Source organism: Ochlerotatus camptorhynchus, unplaced genomic scaffold (assembly GCF_037179485.1).
Source record: "Ochlerotatus camptorhynchus isolate MF236.1 unplaced genomic scaffold, CSIRO-AGI_Acam_v1.1 ptg000088l, whole genome shotgun sequence".
Taxonomy (NCBI): Eukaryota; Metazoa; Arthropoda; class Insecta; order Diptera; family Culicidae; genus Ochlerotatus; species Ochlerotatus camptorhynchus.
This window is the reverse complement of record NW_027040578.1, coordinates 450039-477779: the sequence shown is the minus strand read 5'-3', so window position 1 is coordinate 477779 and position 27741 is coordinate 450039. Positions and strand designations below refer to the sequence as shown.

Here is a 27741-nt window from a genome sequence, read left to right as displayed (position 1 = left end):
GGTTTTGAGGAAATGACACATAGTGATGCTAAATGTAAAGAAACCGAAAATCCATCTCCCACTGATTCATCCTTTCACATATATACCAAATTGATATTTTAAAGCAATAATCAAAATAAACAGACAATACATGAAAAGGCTAGTTGCCAGTTGCTTTAAAGGCTAGTTGCCTCCCTAAGCGGACCCTCCGCATCCTAACTCTTCTGTTAATCCACTTAATGCTACTAGGCTGTCTAAATTTTCATATTTAAGTTTGTTTGATGATTATGATACCTCTAGTCTAATTTAATAAATAATTGAAATCTCTAATCTACCTACCATGCTTTATGAAGTACCTGCACTTGTGAATGTAATCTAAAATTTAACGTGTTTCAAGTTGTTTTTGACTTTGACCTATATTTAATATATATTAGTGCGTCCCAGGTGACACCTTCAAGTGACTAAAATGCTTCACTTTGAAGTTAGTTTCCTAGCTGATTTTTAAACTACATAGGGCATATGCTTCAACTACGCTCACACGTTTCCACTATGTCGCACAACAAAAATACGTATGGTTATGTCACAATAGAAGCGCCCCACAGTGGAAATTCCGAGCCATAGTTCAAACACTTATTCCAAATCAAAATGAAGCACATATAAGATTAGTTACAATACCATGTACAAAAATGAGGTTTAACATTGTTCCCTGAGTAATACCTCAATGAAAACAACAACGAAAGCTTGTCACGCAAGTAGAAGGAGCACTGTTGGGCACTTTCTGAAATATTTCAATAGTATAATTCCCTTGCAAACCCAAATAAATCTATCTGCGTAAAAATAAATAAAATAAGAGTGATTTGCGGCAAAACCCGCCAGTATCGCACCCAACGTCAGTGCCTATACGTAAGCGTACTACAACGCGGCTTTCAAATAAAGGAGTAACATGTGTGTGATACTATCACTTCAGGCTAGAACTTTGGTTCTCTTATGCAATGGTTCATCAGAGAGGGGAAACTCAGTAATTCTCATCGCATGCTCATGACGCTATTCTGTCACGGCATGAGCCAACGATGCCGGACCTAAACCAACCGTCTCCAACGCTCCACTATGAAGCATAAGATTAGGCCCGCCCACCAACGTCCAGGTTAAAAACTAGCCAAGGGGAGGGAAGGAGATAATCATATATTTTTTCAGCAGAATTACTACAGAATTGCTCTACAATACGTCTATTCTGTAAAAAATGAGATGAGATTTGTATTGATATGTTTATGATCTAGATCTCCAACATCTCATGGAATCATGAATTCGTATAAAATCAAAGAGTCTCCTGCAAAAAATGAGCATAAATTTTGTAGTTGGATGTCGGAAAAAGCAAATCTTGATTACTTTTTCGAAGGGACGTATAAGTTTTCGTAAACAATACATTTGATCGTCGATTTGGCGTAACTGGTAGCTCGTAGCATGTATGCTAACACTACCATAACCCACCTGCAAATGCATTGTTTACAAAAACTGATACGACTCTTCGAAAAAGTAATCGAGATATATCAAAACAAGTTACCTGAACAGGAGAATCGCAGTTTATATCTATATCTTGAAGTTCTATAAGCCAAAAAACATTTTCTGGGATACAAAGATGTGTTACCAAAATATGCAGATTTCTCCAAAATATCTAGGAGATATTTTACAGGTTAACCATTTTGAGAACTTTTGAGCATTTTGAGTTCATAAAATCATTTAAAATTATAAATTTTGTTTAAAAAATATTGTTGGATTATCAACATCATCCCGGATATCTGTTCTTGAAGTTCTGCAGACTCAACAAGGTGTACGATTATTCGACTTAATGATAGAATGGGTAAACCTTCGTGAAGCCCCATAATAGCATTGGTTTTTATTAATACGTTTTCCAAAATACCTGGAGTTCAGATTTTTTTTTAAATTATTATTAAAGTCACTTTAACACTTTTGGATCATTCGTGACTTATGCCGGTTAGATTTTAACTCAGGATAATGATGATTTCCCTTAGGTTTGAGCTGGACGATTTATCTCTAAGATAACTAAGTACTTCGACTTTGGCGTGAGATGTATAGATTCTTCATGTTTTACAGACTAACCAAGGAATTCTACGATGTCCTGACTTGTGTACCTGGTTAACACAAATGCAGACATTATTTTTAATTTATCTCTGGACCAATCATTATATGATTTTATAATTTCGTTGATTGTGTCCGGTGTCGAACATTTGCATGCAAGGAGTTTTAGATCGGTCATTATTTTAATGGCTTGAATCTGCTTTTCTATCTTCAAGTATCTTCGTAACAAGTTATAGTATGCCTGGCTCAACTTAGGAACTACTTCACTCAGAAAACTGTAGCAAAAGAATTCAAGCATCTTTCTTGCAATGAAACCAAAAACAACGGCAAAATCAACGTTTACCCCGTGCGCTAACAGATTGTGAAAGAAAAGAATAGAGTTTTTGTAATTTTGAAGATTTTTGATACTTTATCAAAATGAAAAACATATAATATGAAAGTTGTAAACAGATGTGTAAACAAAATAATATAATTATGTACACGATATTTTTTTTTATCTAGTTCGTTTATTTGGAAGGCTCAATCGCGTTAGCTTTACGGAGCCGATAATTCATTGTTCACTGTGTGTAACAAAATTCACTTAATTCTATGTCTAGTAGGAGTTGGGCCGATTACTCGCGGCTTACTCGAGGTTAGAAGGGTACATTTTCGAAGGATAGGATCAGGGGAGGAGCTTGGGGTAGGGTAACGTTGTCTCATCAGAACGTTGTCGCCAGTATGAACGGTAGTGCTGTTCTAGCTTCGTCCGGAGTTCGACCGGCTATGGTGGGTGACCAGTGGGCGATGATGAGACTCATCGAGACGGGGGGACAAGACAAACAAAAACTAATAAAGAGAGACAAAAGACAAAAGGCATTAAATTCTTATACTAGACATTTGAAGAAAAACATAAACGGACTGCATATAGCAGAGATCACGGGTTGCCAACACGTCTCTGATAGGAACATAGGGTTGTCTTCCTTGGGCCTCGAGGGTATTCAAAAGTCGCTCTCTGGCGGCGTCATTATCCGTACATTGCCAAACTGCGTGTTCGATGTCATCGTAACCGTTTCCACACCGACAGATGTTGCTGTCCACGAGGTTTATTCTATTGAGATGAGCATCTAGTGAGTAGTGGTTGGACATAAGTCTACTCATCACGCGAATGAAGTCACGACTTAAGCCCAAGCCTTTAAACCACGCTCTCGAAGAAACATTAGGAATAATTGAATGTAACCACCGTCCAAGATTTCCAGTGTCCCAATCGGTTTGCCAACTCGAAAGGGTACTCTGACGCACTAAATGGTAAAATTCATCGTGTGAAATTTGCCTGTCATACAATTCGCCTTCCTGCGCGCCCACCTTTGCGAGAGAGTCCGCCTTCTCATTGCCTGGGATTGAGCAATGTGAGGGGACCCATACAAAGGTAATCATATATGATCTTTCGACCAGCACACACATCTGCTCCCTTACCTTTGAAAGGAAATAAGATGAGTGCCTACCTTGTTTCATCGACCGAATAGCCTCAATCGAACTGAGACTATCCGTGAAGATGAAGTAATGGTCTGCGGGCATGTTGGAAATCATCCCCATTGCGAAGTTGATTGCTGCCAGCTCAGCAACAAAAACGGAACAAGGTTCCTGAAGTTTGCGGAAGGCGCTAGAGTTTTCATTGAAGACACCGAAGCCAGTGGATCCATTGAGACGGGACCCGTCTGTAAAATATCTTTTCATGCAATTGACTTGTTGGTACTTTTCAGTAAAAATACGCGGAATAATAATAGGTCGAAGTTGATCGGGAATCCCATGAGTTGCTTGTTTCATGGTCAGATCATATTCAATTGAGGAACTGCGATTGGTGAAGTGAACACGGTCTGGAGTATAACAAGGAAGACACATATCTGATGATATGTAGTGGTGGTAGATTCTCATAAATCGAGACTGTGTGTTCAGCCCAAGAATTTCTTCAAAATTAGCAATTATAAGTGTGTTCGTCACTCCGCATTTGATTAGTATTCTGAGAGAGAGCTCCCAGAAACGGTTCTGGAGGGGTGTTACTCCTGCCAGAACCTCGAGACTCATGTTATGCGTTGAGTGCATACAGCCTAGAGCAATACGCAGACAACGATATTGAATTCGTTCCAATTTTATTAGGTGACTTTTTCTTGCCGAGAGAAAGCAGAAAGAGCCGTACTCTAGAACAGAGAGAATAGTTGTTTTATAAAGCGTTATGAGGTCTCCCGGATGAGCACCCCACCATGTGCCGCAAATTGAACGGAGAAAGTTGATCCTCTGCTGACATTTTTGCTTCAAATACGTAATATGGGTATTCCAAGTGCACTTTGAATCAAACCAGACCCCAAGGTACTTGAAAGACAATGATTGAGTAATGTTTCTGCCCAAAAGATTAAGTTGCATTTGGGCTGGGTACCGCTTTCGAGTAAACACTACCAGTTCAGTTTTCTGCGGCGAGAATTCGATCCCTAGATTCCTAGCCCAAGAAGACAAGTTATCTAAGGAACTTTGCAATGGTCCTTGCAAGTCCACGGCATGTGGACCTCTTACGGAAACCACACCGTCATCTGCAAGTTGTCTAAGCGTGCATTGTTCTGCCAAACAGTTGTCGATATCTTTGACATAAAAGAGGGCTGAGACATGAGCCTTGGGGCAGGCCCATGTAGCTAATTCTGGAAGTTGTCAGTTTTCCAAGAGAAAAGTTCATTTGCTTTTCTGACAACAAATTGTACAAGAAATTATTTAAAATTCCAGAAAGTCCACATCTGTGCAGATTGTCTGACAGAATTTCAATGGAAACTGAATCAAAAGCCCCCTTAATGTCCAAGAATACTGAAGCCAATTGCTCCTTGTGCGCAAAGGCCAGTTGAATATCTGTGGAAAGCAGCGCTAGACAATCGTTTGTTCCTTTGCTCTTGCGGAACCCAAACTGTGTATTTGATAGCAAGTTATTTGTTTCGACCCACTGATCGAGTCTCCGAAGGATCATTTTCTCCAACAATTTCCTAATGCACGAAAGCATAGCAATCGGACGGTATGAATTATGGTCAGACGCTGATTTGCCAGGTTTTTTAATGGCTATTACTTTGACCTGTCTCCATTCAGGCGGTACAATGTTGTTTTCTAGCAAGGAATTGAATAAATCTAGCAAGCGTCTTTTAGCGATATCTGGGAGATTTTTCAGAAGATTGAATTTAATCATATCGCTTCCCGGTGAGGAGTTGTTCGATGAAAGAAGAGCCATAGAGAAATTTCAGCATTGAGAATGGTCTATTCAGAGAGCCGCCGCTAGGAGACGCTTCTCGAAGAATATTTTGTGCTGGAACTGAGTCCGGACAGACCTTTTTAGCGAAATCGAATATCCATCGGTTGGAGTATTCTTCACTCTCATTGAAAGATGAGCGGTTACGCATGTTGCGAGCCACCCTCCACAAGGTGTTCATTGAGGTTTCTCGTGAGAGTCCCTCGACGAAATTGCGCCAATAACCGCGTTTTTTTGCTTTGATTAATTGTTTCAGCTTTGTCTCAAGCTTTGAATATTCCTCGAAGTAAGTGGAGGTTTTGTGTCTACGAAAAGCTTTGAAAGCATCAGATTTTTCTACATACAATTTTGTGCATTCTTCGTCCCAACCAGGTGTGGCTGGTCTCCTTTTAAAGGGTGCACTTGGAACTTTTCGTTTTTGTGCTTCCAGTGAGCTTTTGTAAATCAAATCGGCTAGGAATCGATATTCTTCCAATGGTGGAAGCGCATCTATTGATTCGACACCGATTGTCACCGCCGTTGCATATTTCTGCCAGTCGATGTTCCTTGTAAGATCAAATGGAACCCGAGATGGTTCTGCAGAGTGAGGGCCACACTTTATTGAAATGATGATTGGCAAATGATCGCTACCATGGGGATCATTGATAACCTTCCACTGACAATCCAATGATAGCGATCTTGAACACAAAGATAGGTCGAGTCGGCTTTCTCGAGCCGGAGGTTTTGCTATACGTGTCGCTTCACCAGTGTTCAAAATAGTCAAATTGAAATCGTCACATAAATCGTAAAAAATAGCCGCTCTATTATCGTCATATAGATCGCCTCACCCAGTACCATGGGAGTTCATATCACCCAGAATTAATACTGGGGATGGAAGAATCGAAACTAGATTCCAGAATTGACTACGGCTAATGGAGGTTCTTGGTGGAACGTATACTGAAGCTATGCAAAGATCTTTGTTCTTCACATTTATTTGGCAAGCAACGATTTCGACGCCGGATAGAGCAGGAAGGGAAATTTTGTAGAAAGGGTAGCACTTTTTGATCCCTAAAAGTACTCCTCCATAAGAATCGTCTCTATCCAGGCGTATAATGTTAAAATCGTGGAAGTTGAGTTCTTTATCGGAAGAAAGCCATGTTTCACAGAGAGCAAATATATCACAATCAGAATTGTGAAGTAAAAATTTGAACGAGTCTAGTTTAGGCACTAGATTACGGCAGTTCCACTGTAGCACCGTGATCATATCTTCAACCTCGTTCGACGAATTATCCATCGAAAGATATGATTGATGCAATATGTACACGATATAAAATTGATTGATTGATTGACATTGCAAGTTTTATAAAGATGTAAATGATTATGGCCATATTATGGCTTTCAAGACTACACACCAAAAAATTCTGAATTTCACTGGCGATGTAAACATCCATGCATGCAAACATTCATACATGTAAACTTCCTTTTCACGTAAACTAGCAGCTTGCAAGAAATTTTGCAAACAAAAGTGGACAGCTGCATATATGAGCTGCAAAGACTCATTTCAGCTAAAATAATGTTTTTCGGAATAATAAAACCAAAAGATGGTATGATGGCATGTTTTACTTATAACTTACAAGAAGAGGTTACAAAGTATGCGTTGGAAACATAAAACCTGTAAATTTTGCTTTCTATGAGTCACAATCAGCGATTTGCTGATCGCTGAGTGAGTGAGTGAGTAAGTTTGTGAAAAATCGCTGATTGTGACTCTCATGAAGTGAAATAAACAGGTTTAATATTTCAAACACATTTTTTGCAACCTCTTCTTGTATCCTACCAATTCAAAATTTGATCATGGCATCTAATTATTTCATAATTTAGAAAAACATTGTTTTAGTTGAAATGAGTCTTTGCAACCTTGTATATGAGACATGTCATGCAATATGGAATATTGCATGACATGTCTCATAAATTTACACGATCTACAATCTAAACTTGTATGATATATGACGCTCCATTTATGTGCATCATAGCAACGGAGATTTACACTACTTTTTTTTAGCTGTGTATGATATTTAAAAAAAATGCTACTTAGGATGAATATATATATGATTGCCGGTGCGATTTGGGTTTTCCCGGCGAATCCGAATTCCCGGTTTTTTCCCGGATTTCCCGGTTGGATGGACACCCTGGAAAGTGCTGATAATGTGTCCGCCGCGAGTTTTGGTGGTGATTTGGTGGCCGACGTTGCCGTGAATCAGCAAGTTGCGGCTTGCAAAAAAGCTCGTCTGGTGGTCTCTCGGCAGTGTCGGAGATTGTGAGCAAACTGAAGGATGCCTCGGTACGGATACGCCCAAGACTGGACGGGCGGTAGCTGGTGGCCGTGAACGGTTCCTGGGGAAAGCACTAGACGTGAACCTCCTCCCAGATGACCAAATGGCAATACAAGAAAATTTGTTTTCTTGAAGGAAGTATTACAACAAAGGTAATTGCTATTAGATATTTTTGCAAGCAGTGACAGATAGCCCAAGTAACAATTTTGGTTTTATGAGGGTTCTGTAGACCATGATTTACACTTATGCTTTAAAACCGCAATAAAACTTGCAATGTTACTAGGGAGCAGACATGAAGCTCAAGTGGAGGTGCCGGGCAAAGGTGTTATATCATAGACAAATGGTAAGTTATAAAAATTCGCTGATGTCGTCGTCGTAGTTGCTGTGGTAGTCGCCGTAGGCAGTACCGTTAGTATATTTAAAATTAACCATCAGCCACTGAAACTATATGAATTATCGCGTATTTCTGTTGTTCATTACATAGGGGAAATGGCTCTAATGTTGACCTATGGATCTAAGATTGGGCCCATCGCTAAAAATCTGCTATTTATCAATTTTATCTAGATGAACGCGTCATTGGGACGGTACTAATGGATATTTTTGGTCGATATTGAAAATTTAGTCGATTGCTGAATTTTTGTAAGGGGCCCAAATTAGGGGCATTTAGGCCGACATTACATCCATTTCCCCTAACAAGTGAAAACTTAATCATATCGTAATGATTAGTTTTTCTCAGCCTTCACTCAGGCTAGTTCCATTGTTTTAAATGTGATATGTTTATTTTTAGCTCTTGGAATATACGACATCATTAGATATACATAATAATAATAGACTTTCTTTTAAAAGGTTTTCATTCATGCTGGATGTATGGATATAAATTATTTAAGCTGGCTTTCAGCTCTTCGATGATGAAAAATTTCTAGGATTATATTATAATAATTCATTTAAATTATTGAATTTTGTATCTAAATTATAAATATTAACTTTTTCACCTTATAGATGAACTAGCCTAGGACTAAAAATCTCTTTAATCAAAATTTAAAATACTTCTCAACCTTCTGTTGATTCGTTTGTTGGTTGTATGAAAATATTTTTCAGTTCTTCGTTTATGGAACACTTTTAGATTAGCATTATAATTATTTTCTTTTCGTTTCAGCTCTTTGATGATGGAACATCTTTAGATTTACATTGTAATTCAATAATTCAATCTTGTTTTCCGCACTGCGTACCAATGCAGCTCCCACACCTGGACCCTACCGTGATCAAAGACTTTTTGCCTCAGAAAATCCTGGCGGCGCCGACCGGGATTGAACCCAGGCCTTTTGGAGAGAGAGGCCATCACGCTTACCACTACACCACCGGCACCGCTGTTGCTTAAATAGTTTTCAGCTGTCTATTTGGATTTATATTATAATGATGACCCCGCCAGTGGTGGCGGGGGGAATACCCCTCACCATCCCTCTCCAACGGGAGAGTTTGATAAAGAGAAATGATCAAACTGATTTGTACCTTGCTAAAAAGTTGTCCTTGCTCGCTTTCTACTCTCTATATACAATTTTAACACTACCTTAATCTAACGGAACTATCAATTCTATACTTTCATCTCCTCATCTATCGTATAAAAATTACCACTTTAGTCTGTTATTTGAAATTAGCATCTTCAACTATGTAAATCATTGACTTCGCGCAGAAGTAATCCAAAAAACATATAGTTAAAGTATTATAATGATGATATTTTTTCAGCTTTCGTTGAGGCAAATCCAGAAATTTCGCTTAATATGAACAAATTCTCTGAATGTAGCGTATCGTCTACCAAAACGAACCCAACCCTTGTATCCAACATCCCAGTGAATTCTCATGCAAGTGTAGAAAATTTTTCGGTTTCGTACAACACGAGTTTTCACGTTAACATATTCCTTTTTCTTCTTCTTCTTCTTCGCATTTCAAGCTTATTGTATATCGCATATTAGCTTATTGCGTGCTCTCAACTTAGTGTTCTAGATGCACTTCCACATTTATTAATTGAGAGCTTTCGATGCCTGTACCATTTTTGCATTGGTATAATTGTGTGGCAAGTCCAATCATACTGTTATGCCCAGAGAAGTCGAGAAATTTTCCAACCCGAAAAATTCCTAGACCGGACCGGGAATCGCACCCAGCCACCTCCAGCATGGTCTTGCTTTGTAGCTGCGCCTTTACCGACTGAGCTGAGGGAGGCCAACATATTCCTACCCATTCCTTAATTGACCTGCATGCGGACGAGGCCGGCGCTGGTATTGCCTTTTTAAAAGTATGGCCGACCCGGTTGAGTTCTACCACTAATGTCTTCATGCCAACTTGAAGTTTCATTCGTCCATAGATTATATGATCGAACCACAAAGAACATGACACATTTTGGGGGTCACATTAAGAAATCGAAAATATGAATTTGACTGGAGAACCGGGAAAAATCAATAAACCTTACCATATTGTTTCTTCAGCTCAAAAATGGTTTATTCAGCTCTTAATCATATAAGAAATTATTTGATCTTTCACAAAACACTCTCTAAAATCCTTTGGATATCTCCTCAGAATACTTCGAAATTCTGTGCTAAAATTTCTTTAAACTTTCTTAAGAATTTAATTTAAGTTCTTCAGCATTTTTCTCGGATCTTGCTTAAATTTCTCTTGTGAATCTTTCTCAGTATTCCTTTGAAATTATTATCAGAAACCCCTTTAAATTCTGTTTATATTTCTTTTTAAATTATCCTTAAAATTCTTCTCACAATCCGCATACATTTCTCTTCAGAATCACCTAGGAATTCTCCTTGAATTCCTCCCCTCGATTCCCTTGTAATTCTTCTAAGAGTTCGTCAAGACTTAATCCTAGAATTTTGTTTGGATGCTTGTCAGAGCTTCGTTGAATTTTTCATCGAATTCTCCTTAGAATTTTCAATTTTCGAAATTCTATTAACAATTCTTCAAATTATTAGAACCCTGAACATTTTTCCAAGCCCACAAAATTTTACAGGGATTGTATGTTTCCAAATCTGGAATCTAGAAAAAAAAATCAGGGATCTAAAAACATTCAGGGTGACCAGTGAATTTAGATTTTGAAATTCCCGGTTTTTCCCCGGTTTTCCCGGTTCAAATCTTAAAAAATTCCCGGTTGTTAATATTCAACAAAAAAACGAAATGGAACGCATTTCTAAGAACGTGCTGAAAGGAATTTACTGAAAGTATAAAACAAATTGATCTAAGAAGATTTCCAAAATTCTGGGGCTTTAAAATTTGTGTAGAGTCTGAAACTAGAACTATTTTTTTTCCAAATTTGTGATTAATAATAATTTTTGTGATGCAAGATTGGAGAAAAATAATTAAAATGTTTGAATTCGGTAAAATTAAGAGATCACAGATTTAAAAAAAAAATCATACTTATGAGTTGTGGAGTCATAATTGTCACGCTCTGAGGCTAAGAAGCATTTTAAGAGTTATAACAAATTACAGAACAATCTATAGAATCTAGCGGACAAACCCTGGAAAGTTTAGTAAAATTTAAAAGAATTCAAAGTGTTGATTTCAAACAAATATTGTTAAGGATTCCCACACAGTTTTCGAGGGAGAAGTTCTGAGCAGAATTCTAGAATTATTCTGACATGAAATCTTTAGAAATTGTTAGATGAATTAGGAGGGATTTCTGTGGAGAAGAATGCAAGTTCTCAATTAAATTGTTAGAATATTTTAGAAGATTTAAAAAGGAGTTGTGGAAAACAAAACGTTGCGGAAAATTCCTGCGTCATTCTAAGGAGATTTGTATGAAGATCGTGAGGAAAATGACAGATGACGTTTAAGAAGAATTCCAAGAGAATTTGTTATCATAATTCAACAAGAAACAGATTTCTAAGAGTGTTTTGGCAATAATTTCAACCCTAGTGCGAAAGATTCATCACAGAACTGCAAAAAATTTGCTGATAATTATAAAGAAATTTTTTAAGGGGTTTCTAAAAAAATCGAATTTCTGCTATTTTGAATAGAGTTAAAAGAAATTTTCAAAAAGATTTTCAAAGGAATCAAAGTCTCCGGATAGGCTCAGGGGAATTCTAAGAAGGATTTCAATTAAATTCTTAGAAGGGGTTGCAAGAAAATTCCAAAAAGAATTCAACGGTAATTATTACGCGGAGTGTTTTCTGGTTTATTTCAGAACAATTTCAAGATAATTCAGAGCAGAATTCAAGTTAATTTTGAAATTCAAATCATGAGGATTTTGAGCAACGAAACATTAAAACCCCGGAAAAAATAATTCAGTTTTGGTTTTTCAAATATTTGTTTCCCAAGTCCAGCATCTTCAATATTTTCTTTTAAGGACCATGCACTTTACATCTGAAATTAAAACGATAAAAATCAATTTGCAATATTGTTGAGTGATTAAATTGTCAAGACGGGAAACTAAAGAAAATTATGCAGCCAATAGAGCAAGACATTCGTTTGGTAAATGAACTCTGTTTTAATGTTTTTTTTTCTGAAATTCTGGTTTAAAACTTTGTTCCTATGGTATGGTTAATTTATTTTTCCGGTTCTCTCGCCGAATTCCCGGGTTTTTCCCGATTTTCCCGGTTTCTTTTCAAATTCCTGGATATTTCCCAGTATTAACGGTTTTCCCGGTTTGCTGGCCACCCTGATCAAAATCCCTCATTATGAGAGTTGGTTGGAAATGCTAACATGAAGCTTTAGTGTGATGATTTATTAGCTAGAGAATGATCTTTAGAAGAGGGTAGGTGGATAGTTCCGTTAGAGTACGGCAGTATGAAAATTGAATAGAAGTTGAAAATGAGCGAAGGGCCATTAATGCGACAGTTTTCAAGATAGACGCACATTTTTGCCTAACCCGTACGATGTACGCGGGGACTTGAAGTATGTCTCCAAGTCCACAGGCAAAAATGGCCCTTCGCTCATTTTCAACTTCTATTCAATTTTCATACTGCCGTACTCTAACGGAACTATCCACCTACCCTCTTCTAAAGATCATTCTCTAGCTAATAAATCATCACACTAAAGCTTCATGTTAGCATTTCCAACCAACTCTGAAAATCGCTAACTTCGCGTATGAAGTAACATAAAAACACTTTGAATGCCTCATTATGAGAATTATTATCAGTTTCAAATTGTTGGAAAAAATCAAATCCTGTTTTTTCTTCTAAATCTAGGATAGCACATTCAAAGACTCTAAACACATCTAAACAGAATCTTAGAAATTACAATTGTTCTTAAGATTACATTTGTTTTTAATATTTATATTCGTACAGATTACGATACTTAAAAAAATCCTGAAGTCAGACTAAGAAGAAACCATCACCATTCGATTCTCCGGATATTTTTAGTTTTACATGAGTATAGTGCAAGTGCGTGTAATAGTAATGACGCCAATCTATAAAACCACATGATGTGTGAGTTTGTTCAAATTTGAGGTTAAAATAGGGTGAAATGAGGTTTTACAGTAGTCGCCACATGGCGAACATCGCAGCATTCGATGCCTTGGATAATTGTACAATAGTTAAGTGCATAAAGTTCAATATTTTGTCCGTCAAATTCTGCTTTCCGAGTGTTTAATCTTGTTTTTATAGGCTTACGGGAAATCGGGTAAAATGGACCACTTATTGACGTCTTATCAAAATAATTCCCAAATAACTTCAACTCCCAAGCTCTTTTTACAAGGATAAAGTTCACGTTGGCTCAATCTAAGCGCACCAAGTTTAGTTTCTGGATGATAATTATATTTTTCTTACAAAATTAAGGGTAAATCGGGCAAAACGAACCACTTCCCGAAGTCAACCCTAAACGGGACCATCACCAATCGATTCCTCGATTTTTTCACATAAGATAGGCTATTTTGCAGGACTCCTACCGTGCGCCGTCTAATTAAGTGGGATTTTGGGTCGATTTTTCCCCACTGTGCAACGGGTTTAAGCACTCCAATAAGCTGCCATGCAACTAAAATGCGGCGAATTTTCCGCCGAGGCAGAAATGGTTTCCACGCCGCCGCCGATGAATGGTCCGGTGCACAGGTCTAGTTTCAATGTCAGCAATTTTAAAATCTAATTTTGGAACGTTCACCTCTTGGTCTGAAATTCTTGTGTCGAAGGGACAATCAAGAACCATCTTCAGCGCACCTTTCTGAACGACCTGGATTTTGTTCTTATGAGAGTCTGTGCACATGATTTCCACACCGGAGCAGCGTAGAGCATCGGTGGTATGATTTGTTTGTAGACAGCCAGTTTTTTCACCCTTGATAGATAGATATAACCGGTTCTAACTTGGGCGATTGCCGATGGAGGAACGTAATTGTTTGAGTTTTAGAGGCGTTGATTTTGAATTTCCACATGTTGGCATAATCAGCAAAGACATCAAGGTATTGTTGAAGTTTGTTTGATATTCCGTGATATTCCATCCTTTGACGGCTACCGTTCCGATTCAAATTTCGGACACTTTCATTTTTAATTAAATATTACATCCAGTTAGAAACAAAGTAATAATGTTAGATGATCGTGGAGGGCACTAGTCAAAAAAATTTAAAATTTACAAGACATGTGGATCATATTCGACCGAGATAATCAACTTTTAAAAGTGTCCGAAATTCGAGTTTAAGTGTCCGAAATTTGAATCGGCACGAAATTGCGACATCAACTGCGAACTGGAAAAACACGTTGTAAACCAAGGGGCCCAACAGAATGCCTTGCGGGACTCCTGCTGGGATGGAAAACGTGTCTTGAAGACAACCATTCAACGATACCTTAAACGACCTTTGCTGGAGGTAGTTATGGGTGGTTTTAACCTGATGTAATGGGAAGTTGAAGTAACGAAGCTCGTACACAAGTCTGTCATGCCAGACATTGTCAAACGCCTTTGTAACGTCTAGCAAGGCCATGATTTTGGAGTTGCAACAGCTTTGTTACTTCGGATGTTATTCATCCCCCTTACTAGCTGGTGATTGGTGGAGTGCCCTTCCTGAACCCAAACTGTTCCGGAAGGAGTATGTTGTTTTCCTCGACAAATTTGAGCAAACGATTGAGAATGAATTTCTGAAAGGAGACTGATTGGTCTGTTGTAGCTTGAAGACAATGTTGGATCCTTATCGGGTTTGCGGATTGGCATAATTTAGCAAAAAAGAAGTTGCCATAAATTTAGCTAAGTTTTGGTACCAACACTTGCATCATATTGTCGGGTTCATTCAGTACTGTCACAATTCAAAATTGACCATTGTTTTGTTTTATCGGATAAAAGCATAAAAAATCCGAATAAAGTCCCTTTATACCACCTTGAATCTACATGAAAAATCAAAAACAAAGTGAAATTTTCGACGATTTTATTTTGAGTTGTGACAGTATTGCTTGAACCCGACGATATAGGGGACCTACTTAAGGTGAAAAAGACCTAGTGAGTAAATAAAAATGCCAAAAATGGTAATCTCTGAGACATCACTTCAGATTGGAAAAAGTTCTCATCGTTTTGTGCGAAATAATAAAAGGAAAACATCGACTAGAGCTTTTTGCAATCTGAAGTGATGTCTTAGAGCAGGGATTGAAAACGCTTTTCATAAATTTGAACTTTAAGCCATTCCTACAGCATTACGGTCGATAAATTAAAATAAATGTCGTTGATTAAGCTTCTCCCTCTTGCTGATTAACTGACAAACAAAAGTTTCCATAAAATAAACCCACCTACTTTCGACCGCCATGAATTCCACCAGACTGAGAATGTCCAGGCAAAGCTTCCGCCTAGATTAATTACTCTAAATATTCATCAACGGCACCGAAAAGGTTTATCGCAACCTAGAGAAGCAAGAGCCTGGATCTAAACGAAACGGAAAACCGCAGAGAATTAATTTCTCATTATATACAACACCGGAGCGGCGGAAATTCGGCCATCATATTGCATTAGCAATGTCTACCTACGCCACACGTTGTTTGACTGTCACGTGGCGAAATGTAAATTTCACACATGGGTGCCACCAGATAGGGCTGGGCGCATCCACAAGATGTATTTGCTGATATGTGCGAATATAACGTGCGTAGACTTGATGAGTAAAGGGACCAGGCCTTGAAATCTATCCATCATGTTTCAAACACAAAACCAGAGTGATGTAATAACATATATAGGGGAAATGGCTCTAATGTTGGCCTATGGATCTAACATTGGGCCTATCGCTAAAAATCTACTATTTATCAATTTTATCTAGATGAACGCGTCATTGGGACGGCACTAATGGATATTTTTAATCGCAATTGAAAATTTAGTCGATTGTTGAATTTATGTATGGGCCCAGCATATAGGCCGACATTACATCCATTTCCCCTACATAGGGGAAAAATCTACTTCGGCCTAATCGCACATTCCCGGCCTATATAGCACAAAACATCAAATATATCTATGATTTCGGTGTGAACGTGTCAATCAAACGTTTGGTACGATGCTTCTATTCAATAGCTGCAAGTGTTGAAGAACGCAAAATAAGATCTCGAAATCAAAAGGCGCACTTGAAGTGGACAAAAGGCGCACGCGAATTCACTTTTCTTTCCGTTCGATAGGCCAAAGAGAATCCCAATGGCGTTTCAATGGCTAATAGGCCCCAGAAAACCCGTAGGACAAGTTGAGCGGCCAGAAGCAGTTTTGCATTTTCAACAATATACGAATATTTCGCGCCCCCTTATCAGAACTAACGGTACATATGGAAAGCTTAATAAATTTGGAAGCTATATGTTATAATAACATTCCTTTGGTGCTAAACTACGCTAGATTAAGAAAGATTAAGTGTGGCCGGGAATGGTGTAGTTAACCCTATGTAAAGCAAAGTGAGCCGAAGGATATCCTCACTTTTTTCGCTATTCAGTCAAGAAGACAACCGCCGCCCTATGAAACCCACCACCAAGCAGACAAATTGATTAGCAAATTCAAAGCTTGTCGCAATCTGAGAAGCGGGGTGGCGATTTGCCACATAGACCGGAGACTTTTAACCTAATACGATTCAATTAAGAAAATGGAAGGATTACCTACATTTTCAATGAAAAAACACTACACAACCCAAGCGGAAGCAATCTAAACCGGGGCAACAATCGACGTCGTAGTCGTCGTCGTCATCATCGTCGTTACCGGTTTACCGGAAGCGAGTGCAAAATATCTAATAGCAATAATGGCGGGAAGCAGGAGTGTTTGAGCACACGTACACGATCCAATTTATCCTTCCTAGAGGCTTATTGAGCTTTCTCCTCCCGTCGATAAGCATCACGACGTCGGGTTTTCAACTGTGCTCGATGAGATTAATTTATCGCTAGTGTACTACATTGTGTTGCTTAATGTTGCTTTTCAGGTTCCAGCAATCAAATATTTATAACGTTGAAAATTAGTGTTTCCGTAAGTAGACTCTGATGCATGTTACGCAATGCAAAGCATTTTGGTGGTTGTGTCGAGTTTAGAGCTTTTTGCTTGCAATAGTGAGCTCCTATTCACCAGAAATCGGCTGTTGCAGTCATTGTTTACAAAACTAAGAGACTAAAGTATTTATATCAATAACAACAGATTCGAATTTCACCTCGATTACATAATCCTCGCTATTCTATCATCGGTTAACTGGTTCAGTATTTGGTCAATGTTTACCGATTTTAGTACATTCCCGTTTTTAACAACATCCGTTTTTAACAACATCCGTTTTTGGCAACACCATTGTAAACAACATAAAACATGATTGTTTGTGTCAAATGCAGGGCTGTTACAAGATTGTCTAAATTTGATCCGCGAAATCCGCGATTTCTCAAAAGAAATCCGCGACTTCAAATACTAATCCGCGACAAAAAAAACTGTTTTCATACTACTACATGGCATTTCAAGCTTATTGCTTATAGCATATTAGATTTATGCCTTAGTGTTCTTTGAAGTACTTTCACATTTTAATTGAGAGCTTTCTATGGCTGTACCATCCTATGCCCAAGAAAGTAGAGAAATTTTCCAACCCGAAAAATTAATAGACCGGACGGGAATAGAACTCAGTCGCCTCCAGCATGGACTTGCTTTGTAGCTGCGCCTTTACCGACTGAGCTAAAGGAGTATCGTTTGTAACCTTTGAATTAAAAAAAAGAATAACATTGTATCATCTTTAGTTATTTATGTATAGTATAAATTCTGAGTAATTAGTGAACATAATAAAACACCCTTACATTATAAGATTCTATTGAATAATACCGGACTAGATTTGATGAAACATTATTGAAAAAAAAAATTAATACATATTCATTTGAAATGCAAATTTTCTTGAAAATTAACCAGAAACGTATTTTGCTGTCCTAAATGTTGTAGTTAATTTGGCTCTAGTTTTCTCAATTTTTTACCGATTCAAACCAAACACCCTGCACATAATCGAGAAATTACCAAAGTTTCATAAGTCACGCTTGTTGGTCACGTCGCGGTTGTGTATTTACACGGATATTCCTAGGGTTCTGCCCAATGGTGAGACATTGTCATGATATTTTTTTTATTTCTAATATGAACCTAGCACTTTTTGTTGTCAAATCATAACCGAATCGTATACATGTGACTTTGTGGATCATGTACGACTCATTACTGTGTATACAGGAAATTATAGGTTTTACAAATCGGCCAGGACATCAGTTGATTTGTTGTACTAGATCAACCAAGACTGCAATAATGTCTGTAGTATCGAAATATGTCCAATCAGATTCAAAGTGTCTATGTGGATCATGCATGATCTATTTCCGAGTAATCCAGATGTTCAAGGTTCTTCAAATCGTCCTGGAGTTCAGATAATTTGATGTACTAGATCAACCGAGATTGTGACATTGTCTTTATTATCGAAATATTTCCAGACATATGCACAGTGTCTATGTGGATCATGCATGAGCTATTGTTTGCAGTCATGTCATGCAGATGTTTTAAGTACTCCAAATCGTTCTGGGCCTCATAGCCTAGTGTAAAAGTACGGTATTACTAAGCCGGAGGAGGCGGGTTCGATTCCCGGTCCAGTCGAGGGAATCTTTCGGGCTGGAAATTTTCTCGACTTCCCTGGGCATAGAGTATAATTGTGTTAGCCACACAGTATACAAATTCATGCATTGTTATTGGCGTCGAAAGCTCTCAATTAATAACTTTGGGAGTGCATTTAGAACAATAAGTTGAGAGCACGCAATGAGCTAATATGCACTAATCAATAAGCTTCAAATGCGAATAAGAAGAAGAAGAAATCGTTCTGGAGTTCAAATGATTTATTCTACAAGATCAACCATGACTGCGACTGGGATGAAGTCTGTAGCATCAAATTATGTCCAAACAGATTCATAGTGTCTGTATGGATAATGTTTAATTATTTCCACGTATACCAGATGATCTAGGTTCTCCAAATCGTCCTGCAGTTCAGATGATTTGTTTTACTAGATCAACAAAGACTACGATAATATCTGTAGTATCGAAATATCGATTTGGAAATCCTAGAATATTTGGCATGATCCACATAGACACTGCAAATTGGTTTGGACATATTTCGATACTACAGATATTGAATTAGTCTTGGGTGATCTAGTAGAAAAATAATCTGATCTACAGAATGATTTCAGAACCTATAAAATCTTGTATACGTAAGTCGTATAGGTCGGGTACAATCGACATAGACACTTGGAATCTGTTTGGACATATTTCGATACAACAGACATTATTGCAGGCTTGGTTGAAATAGTAGAACAAATCAACTAAACTCCAGGACGATTTGGAGAACCTAGAATATCCGATATACATGGCAATTACTCGCATATATACGATTCGTTTATGATTTGACAATGGAAAATGCTATGTTCATATTAAAAAAAGGGAAATGTCTCACATTGGACAGACCTCAGGGAATTTCCGTGTAAATTCGGTGTGACTTATGGGATTGAATCATTTCTCGATTATTTACAGGGTGTTTAGTTTGAACCGGTAAAAAATTGAGAGCCAAATGAACAACCAAATTGATGACAGCAAAATAATCCGGGACGGAAAGGCTACAATGAATTCCACAATTTTTGTGATAGCACATCAGTCCATTCGCGATTCTCGCGACATCATTTTATGTTTCCGCGATTTTCGCGACTGAAAGTTCAAATCCACGACAAATCCGCGAAAATCGCGAAATCCGCGCCTGTTGTAACAGCCCTGCAAATGAGATAAGTTAAACACACACTGAAAATTTTAGAGCCTCTTGTAGTTCAGAAACAAATTCAGGAGTTGTTTAAAAAAATGAAATGGCCCTCGCACTGGTTGATGGGATTGATGGTTTTAAAATACTAGCCGCCTCTTATCATTTATTTTGATTTATTATTTTTTATTTTCCGTCTGTTTATTTCACATGTGTACATCCTATTAATATAAGTTACTATAATAAAACGTGCCTGAATGTGTTTAAATTCAGTAAAAATAAATATTTTTCCTCAAAATCCGTGCCATAGAACTATAAAAAGCGCGAAAACCGCACCAAAAAACCCTGCAACATTAGTAGAACAAAAACCTGGGGCTGCCAATTTCGACTTTATAATGTTTTTTTCTATATTGGAAATATAATGAGTATAGCATAACTAGCGAGGAGTGACTACTTCCACTACAGTTAGAAATACATCTCGACAAATCTCTTAAACAGGTTTGGTAATGAAGTTTAATCCATTTTGGATTGAAAAACAAAATTCGGAATTTAAAACGTACATGTATTGGATTGAGTAACAATGTTTCAACAATGTGTTATATCTTTACCCAATATATAATTCATTTCGATCCTTCTGAGAAAAAAACCAATTGTTTATTCCATCGAGCTGGAAAATTGTATACTCAGGTACCCAGCTTTTACGGTTGATGTGGGGATTGAATAAACAACACATACCTACAACATCCCACAGAAGCAATCATGGCATTGGGTTTCCACCCACCATACACGACTAGAATAAATCAAACAATTTGGTTCCAGAAAAATCAAAACCACTCACCTGTATAATATGCGGATCATCCAGGGCCAGCGCGATATGTGTGTCATTAGCGTGCTCCAAGCGAGGTCGATTGTCATTCCGATCCAGCACGGTAATGTCGATGGTTTTGTTCAGCTCCATGGGAACATCGTTTCCACTCAGTTGAACGGCACAGTGAACACTCGTTTTCAGGAGAGGACCTGGCCGGGGTGAATCGTGGTCCAGCAAAGTGTTGCTGTAGATGGAACCATTGCGTTCGTACAGATAATCCGTTGCATTGTTGAGACCGTAGCTGACGGACTGCGTTCGACAGAGTTTTCTATACAGGTCAGTACCGAGCGTCCCAATAGCAAAACCGGGTGATTCATTTTCCTGAACTTTGTAAGTAACCATATCCCAGAAGCAAATCTTATCAACGTTTTGCTCGCAGAAGCGTGAAAGATAGATTTCACCCAGCGGGATAGGAGTGATTGTCAGACTGAGTCGTAGCGTGTCCAATTGGTTGTTGGATGCCGCAATGATAAATTCCGTCGGGGTCCGCATGTCGAGAAAATGAGACGCTATCCAAATGTCGCCAGAGGTGGCATTAACTTTCAGGTACTGCTCAGCGGGATCCTCGATACTGTAATGGTACTGTCGGTCATCGGTGGAATTTGACCTCCTGTCCAGCAGCGGAACGCTCAGGAGGGGATGATCGCGCAGGATGATGTAGGCTTCCCGGGAAATGGGAACACTGAGGTGTAGCCTCCCGATGGAGTAATAGGCATCCAAGGCTGTGAAGGGAAACAAGAGAGGGAAGAGATTCAGATGTTAGTTTAACTCATATCCGCCCAACGTCCTAAGAATGACAGTAATTATACTGTTGATATTGATACAAGATAGATGGTTCATGTCATCGGTAAAGTTGCTCAGTATTTAAGTACTTATGCCGGTCGACCATGGTGGACATTGTGTTTAGGAATCCACTCGGTAGCTGGTGCTGAGATTTGTCATTGTCATTGAATGATTTCACGAGATATTGACGAAATTATTTTTGACATTGTCACTAGAAAAATTAACCCTCATATAAATGTTCATCAAAATCTCTTAATTTTTCGACCAATGACAAAGATTCATCTGGTTACAAGAAGTAAAATTTCATGCATTATTAATTTTCATTATTGTTTTCCAGGCCGTTAAGGACGTAGATGTTTATTCACTTTGACAGTTCCATGGATTTATTGTGCTTAGTTCATTTAATTTAGTTACTAATTTAGCCGATAGTAAAAACTGCACAGCTTTGACATCAAATTGAGAACGAGTGAGTGATGACAGCTGTTTTGTCAATATCGCCGTGTGTGGTCGAGATTTTGCAGAACAGTTGTGTTTTCAAAATGTCGGGAGTAAGCTCTGCCTTTGAACAAGTTTGACCAGCATTTTCTCCACTGTTTATTAGACTAGTAAAAAATAGGAAAATGTATTACGCCATATTTTTAATCTTTGGTACAAGCAATGTAAATATTTACCTTATTTGACAAAACCCAGAATAACAGCATAAAAAACCAACCATCACACCGGTCCAGAAGCCGCTAACAAAGAGTTCAAGCAAAGAGTAAAGAATGAGCTCCGAAAACAAACTGAACCCCCGACGTTCTTATGTTTGTCACAGAGAAGCGACCCACAAGTACTGATCCTGTAGACTCCTTTAATCACAGATACAGACAAGAAATCCTTCCTGATGAAAAGGAATCACCATGGATCAAGATGTATTCAAGGAGAGGCAACATGTTAATTCAGTTGAAAAGTATCATCAGTACGAGGTGGAGGAAGCGGTCAAGGGCTTGGTAGATATCATCCTGATTCAAGCAAGAAAGGTGAACCAGCAGCACCATGCAATTTCATCCGGTTGACATTGCTCATGGATTCAATTGGTGAGTTCGTTCCTATTTATTAATTCACTTGTGATGATAATCCTCAACAGCGTTGAATAGCCAAAAACAGGTGCAGAATTAGGTGAGAGGGGTTGACAAAATTGACATTACTGTAAATCATATATATTTTTTTAATTGGTTTGGGGAGGAGCAGCCCAAGGGAATCAAAGGATTTGTTGACTGGACGAGGGTTCGTGGATTTGCCACGTGATTACAAATGGCTATCTAGTCATTTTGTCTTCCAAAGGTCTTCAATAAAGCTGATTCACCCTGCTGCAACAAACCATCAGGCAGAACTTTACAACCGGTAAAGTATCTGCAGACATTGGTAATCCTTGCACTGATGGTGGGTTCCATACACATCACATCACATCATCAACAGTTGTGCTTTCAAAATGTTGAAAAAATTCTAATTTGGGGATTTTCGTTTCGCCAATATGTTTAGGAACATTGTTAGAAAAGGTTCAGGTTCTATCCTGAAGTTTTGAGAAAATGATGGGTGTTATGAGACCGAAAACATAAATTATGTATCATTAGAACTTTGTAGAAGCTCAGATTTTTCTAGAGATTAAGCACAGCAGTTCCATTTCAAATGACGATTTTTTTTTTAAATTTTTGATCGACCTTCTACGATTATGCTGAAACTTTGCACAGTTGTTTGTTATTGTCCAACATTCCATTTTACATATTTGGTTCCCTAGTTTTGTACACGATTAACACTTGAAAATCGGATCGGAATTGGTAGTAATCAGAACCGAAAAAACGGCAAAAAACACAGTAAACACCTGCTTTCTTTTGTGGTTATTGCCCGGAAGACAGGACTAATGACGGTAAGCTCCAATTCGGATTTACTTTTAATACCGTCCCTGTTTGGATGATCTGCAAAATATTTGATTAGAATTGTGTTGATTGTTAATCGACATCGACATCAGAGCAGCCGGACATTATTGATTGGGATTTAATTCGTGGATAATACCGGTTGGACCTTACCATTATAAGAAAGATACGTTAAAATTCCAGGAGCGGTGGCGGAGTACTGAAACAAGAGAGAAAAAAACGAAACACCAACAGACTATAGCGAAGCTACAGCAATTCGAACGTAATTCTTGCCCTAAAGCTTTCACAATTATTTACACTACTCATTGAATTAAACACCTTTGCATGGGTCCCATCTCATTGCTAGATTCCGGGCAATGAGAAGGCGGACTCGCTTGCAAAGGTGGGCGCTATATGGAAGGCGATATTTACGATCGACAAATCGCCTACGACGAATTTTTCTTCATTTATCGTCAACCGTCACTCGCCAGCTGGCAAAATAAATGGAATGAAGGGAGGTTTGGACGATGGTTATATTCAATCATCCCTAAGGTGTGGAAGTGTCCTTGGTTCAAAGGTTTGGAGGTGGGTCGAGACTTCATTCGCTAAGCGCTCACTTGTTCCGTGTTGGGCTAGGGGACAGTAATCTCTGTGAATGTGGACAAGGTTACCAGGACGCAGATCACATTATTTGGTCATGTGCTGAGCACCGTGGAGTCAGATCCAAGTTGAACGATTCCCTTCGGGCTCGAGGTAGACAACATAACGTCCCAGTTCGGGATATTTTAGCTAGACGCGATCTGGAGTTTATGCAACTCATATATGTTTTCTTTAAGAATATTAACCATAGATTGTAAGTTTGATTAACCTTGTGTTTACTTTGTATTTTGTGTGTGCGTGTGTTTTTTGTATTTTGTTTCTGTAATAATTGTATAATTACAGAGTTGATATAACGTCGATAGGATTAAGTACACACTTAGAAAAATTGATTTAAATTTAGGTGCTCTGAGACTGACATATACGAGCGTCAATTTTGACATTAAATTGAGTCATAATAGACGAGAAATTCAGCTCAATCAAACGTACTTTCGAACTTGTCCGTCTTGGAGTACTCCATTTTACATGACATGTTTGTTTACGTCTCATCCTTTATGTCAAAGATGGATTCCGTCACGTGTAAGATTAGGTATTCTGAAGTGTGTATATGTTTTAGAAATAGTGAAATTTTTGAATCATAAATCATATTCTCCCGATTCAAACAATTGTCATCCACTAACCTCGAGAAGACCGCGAGTAATCGGTCAAATCCTTCAATTTTCGATTTAAGACATTTATAATGTGTAAAGAAAATTATAACTTGGCTCTGTAAATTTTATTCAATTGAGCCTGTACAAATAAGGTAATTAAAAAAACTTAATTAAATGGCACCAACCAAAACAAATATTGTTTTAGTTTTCATTTTCATTTTGCAGCGTTTATTGGGGCAATGGGAGCACAAGTCAATCCAAAGCCGAGGATAAAGGAAGGGTAATGGCTGAATAGTATATGCGGACCACTTGAACGCCATGGGAAGGGATTGGAGAGGTCGGTTATTGAGGGGTTTTGAGGAAATGACACATAGTACTAGATTTGTGCTGCAAAATATTAAGAAACCGAAAATCCATCTCCCACCCATTCATCCTTTCACATGTATACCAAATTGATATTTTAAAGCAACCATCAAAATAAACAGACAATATATGAAAAGGCTAGTTGCCAGTTGCTTTAAAGGCTAGTTGCCTCCCTAAGCGGACCCCCCGCATCCTAACTCTTTTGTTAATCTACTTAATGTTATTAGGCTTCTAAATTTTCTTATTTAAGTTCGTTTGATGATTAAGATATCTCATTAGTCTAATTTAATAAATAATTGAAATCTCTAATTTACCTAATCAATCTTAACTCATGCTTTATTAAGTACCTAAACTGCTATGTAATCTAAAATTTAACGTGTTTCAAGTAATTTTGAATTTGATCTATATTTATTATATCTTAGATCGACCCAGGTGACACCTTCAAGTGACTAAAATGCTTCACTTTGAAATTAGTTTCCTAGCTGATTTTTAAATTATATAGGGTTTCCACTATGTCGCACCACAAAAATACGTATGGGTATGTCATAATAGAAGCACGCCACAGTGGAAATCCCGAGCCATAGTTCAAACACTTATCCCAAATCAAAATGAAGCACATATAAGATTAGTTACAATACCATGTACAATTTTTTTTTCTAGATTTGTATGTATAGAAATTCCAATTTAAATTTATACCCTCAATTCTTCGTGCAATTCACCGGAATTTATTGTTATGTTCTTCATCTCCTGTAAGCATTCTATGAAATTTTGATTGGGACTCTTCAGAATCTTCCTTGAAGTTATTTGAATTTCCTGTCTATTCGAGAATGACACTTGGAATACTCTAGAATTCCATTTGACTTTCTACAGAATCGCACTTGAGGTTCTTGGTTATCCATCTTGGAATTCTCTAGAATTCCTCTTGTGTTCTCCACACTAACTCTGATGATTTACGTTGAACGTCTTCTTGGGTTGATTGGTTGGTTGTGGATAGTGATATTCAGTAATCCCTCTTGGAATGCTGCAGAACCAAAATGGAGCTTCATATTTCAAGTGAACGGGCCTGGGATTGAATCCATGGACTTCTGCTCACTGAACGGACGCTCGACGCACTGAACCATCGAGCCCGTTTTCGAATTTGATTCTTTTAACACATCAATTAATTTTTGTACAGAGTTCCTCTTTTCATTATGATTTCAATCTTTTGATCATGTAGTCGGAGTTGGTAAAGTTTAACCAACTCCAACTCTGATTTTTCAGATCATCCACAAAATCCAACTACACAGCCCGGTACTGTTAGCGGTACAATTACTGCCACCAAATGGCTAATCATTCAGCGAACATAATTACCATATTTAACGCCTAAATGCATAAATGACGTAGGATTTTAGGGTGACCAGACATATAAAAAATACGTTAAATTTACGTTTGATGAAGCATCAACTGTGAACCTCCTTCCCCTAGTAGCGTATTTTTCTACATGACTGTGGTCACTCTAAAACACTACGTCATTTATGCATCTTCCTTAATTGGCTCCGGGTATCACTGGTGGAAGAACTCCATGACGACATTGAGATAAAGTCTACAACATTGTTTTACCTACAATTCAAAACATCAACTGAAGTGCCCCAAGAAAGTTTTTCTTTTTCGAACAACATTTCCCATCGCAAACATTCAGGCGTTTCCTGGAACATGTTTATTGATTTTCAGACTATAAACGCTCTGTTCAATCAACTGTGTTTGCGCTAATGCCCGCTTTAATTAAACTTATGTCGTGTAAAATTTAAAGCATCAATTCTCGATTACTTTTTCGAAGCGACGTATCAGCTTTTGTAAACAATGAATTTGATTGTCGATTTGGCGTAAGTGGTAGCTCGCCAACGCATACTAACATACTATCAGGTAGGGGGTAATCTCCCCTATCCGATGAAAGTGTTAGCAGTTACCAGTTCCGCCAAATCGACGACCAAATGCATTGTTAACAAAAGCTGATACGACCCTTCGAAAAAGTAATCGAGAATTTTCGATTCAGAGTTAAGGCATATCAGAATGGAAGGGAAAGTGAGGGAGGGGGGATAGTGCGTGTGGGGTCAAAGTGCGCAAGGAGTCAGATAGCAGGTCAAAGTTTTAGTTAATATGTAAAATTGGGTGGATTTGTAGCTTGTCTTTAATTCTTTCGAAAAAATATGACGTCAAGTGAATAATCTAGCACAGGCTTGATGGAGCCTCACTCGCGAGTCTGAAATGAGCCGAGCGTAGCATTTTTCGAGGAGTGGAATTCCTTCTCACAAATCATTCCTCCGAGTCCTCACAGTTTGTGAGCGAAGAGGGATAAAACGGGAGTGAGGTTTGCAGCCATTCACTTTCATGTTTTCATTCACAAGCTCTTACTCTCACCCTAGGTGAGCTTTGAGCTTCTTGCCTCAAACAAAAAAGCTAATCGGGGACGGGATGTAAGAGATTTAAGGATGTGATGTTCGTAGTCGTGTTAGTTTGTTGACGAAAATGAACTATGGGCAATTTGTATTGTAAGTTTGTGCAGTAAGAATTTCCCATCTTCGAAAAAGGGCTACAAAATGGTGAGTTGACAACCTGGAAGGTGCGTGGCACCTAGCTCCGGTCCTCACAAGTCCCTACCTCACACCTCTACGTGTCATATGATTACAAACCAAAAGAGAACTTAATCGTACTTTGACGCGAAGCGCTGTGGATTGTGAGATGCCTGATGACCCTGGAGGGATCGTTTTTGCTTACTGAACAGAAAATCATGGGTTTAATCCCAAGCTCTCCATCGTG

The 27741-nt window shown here is 38.2% G+C and overlaps 1 protein-coding gene across 2 annotated transcripts in view; it reads right to left on the bottom strand.

The window, feature by feature from the left end:
• Window positions 1-27741, bottom strand: part of Ret (Ret oncogene) — a 149855-nt gene that overhangs the window by 54017 nt on the left and 68097 nt on the right. For both annotated transcript variants that reach the window (XM_065218515.1, XM_065218514.1), the window contains exon 3: window positions 20631-21382. In XM_065218515.1, the coding sequence (XP_065074587.1) occupies window positions 20631-21382 (752 nt within the window). The remainder of the gene's footprint in view (window positions 1-20630; window positions 21383-27741) is intronic.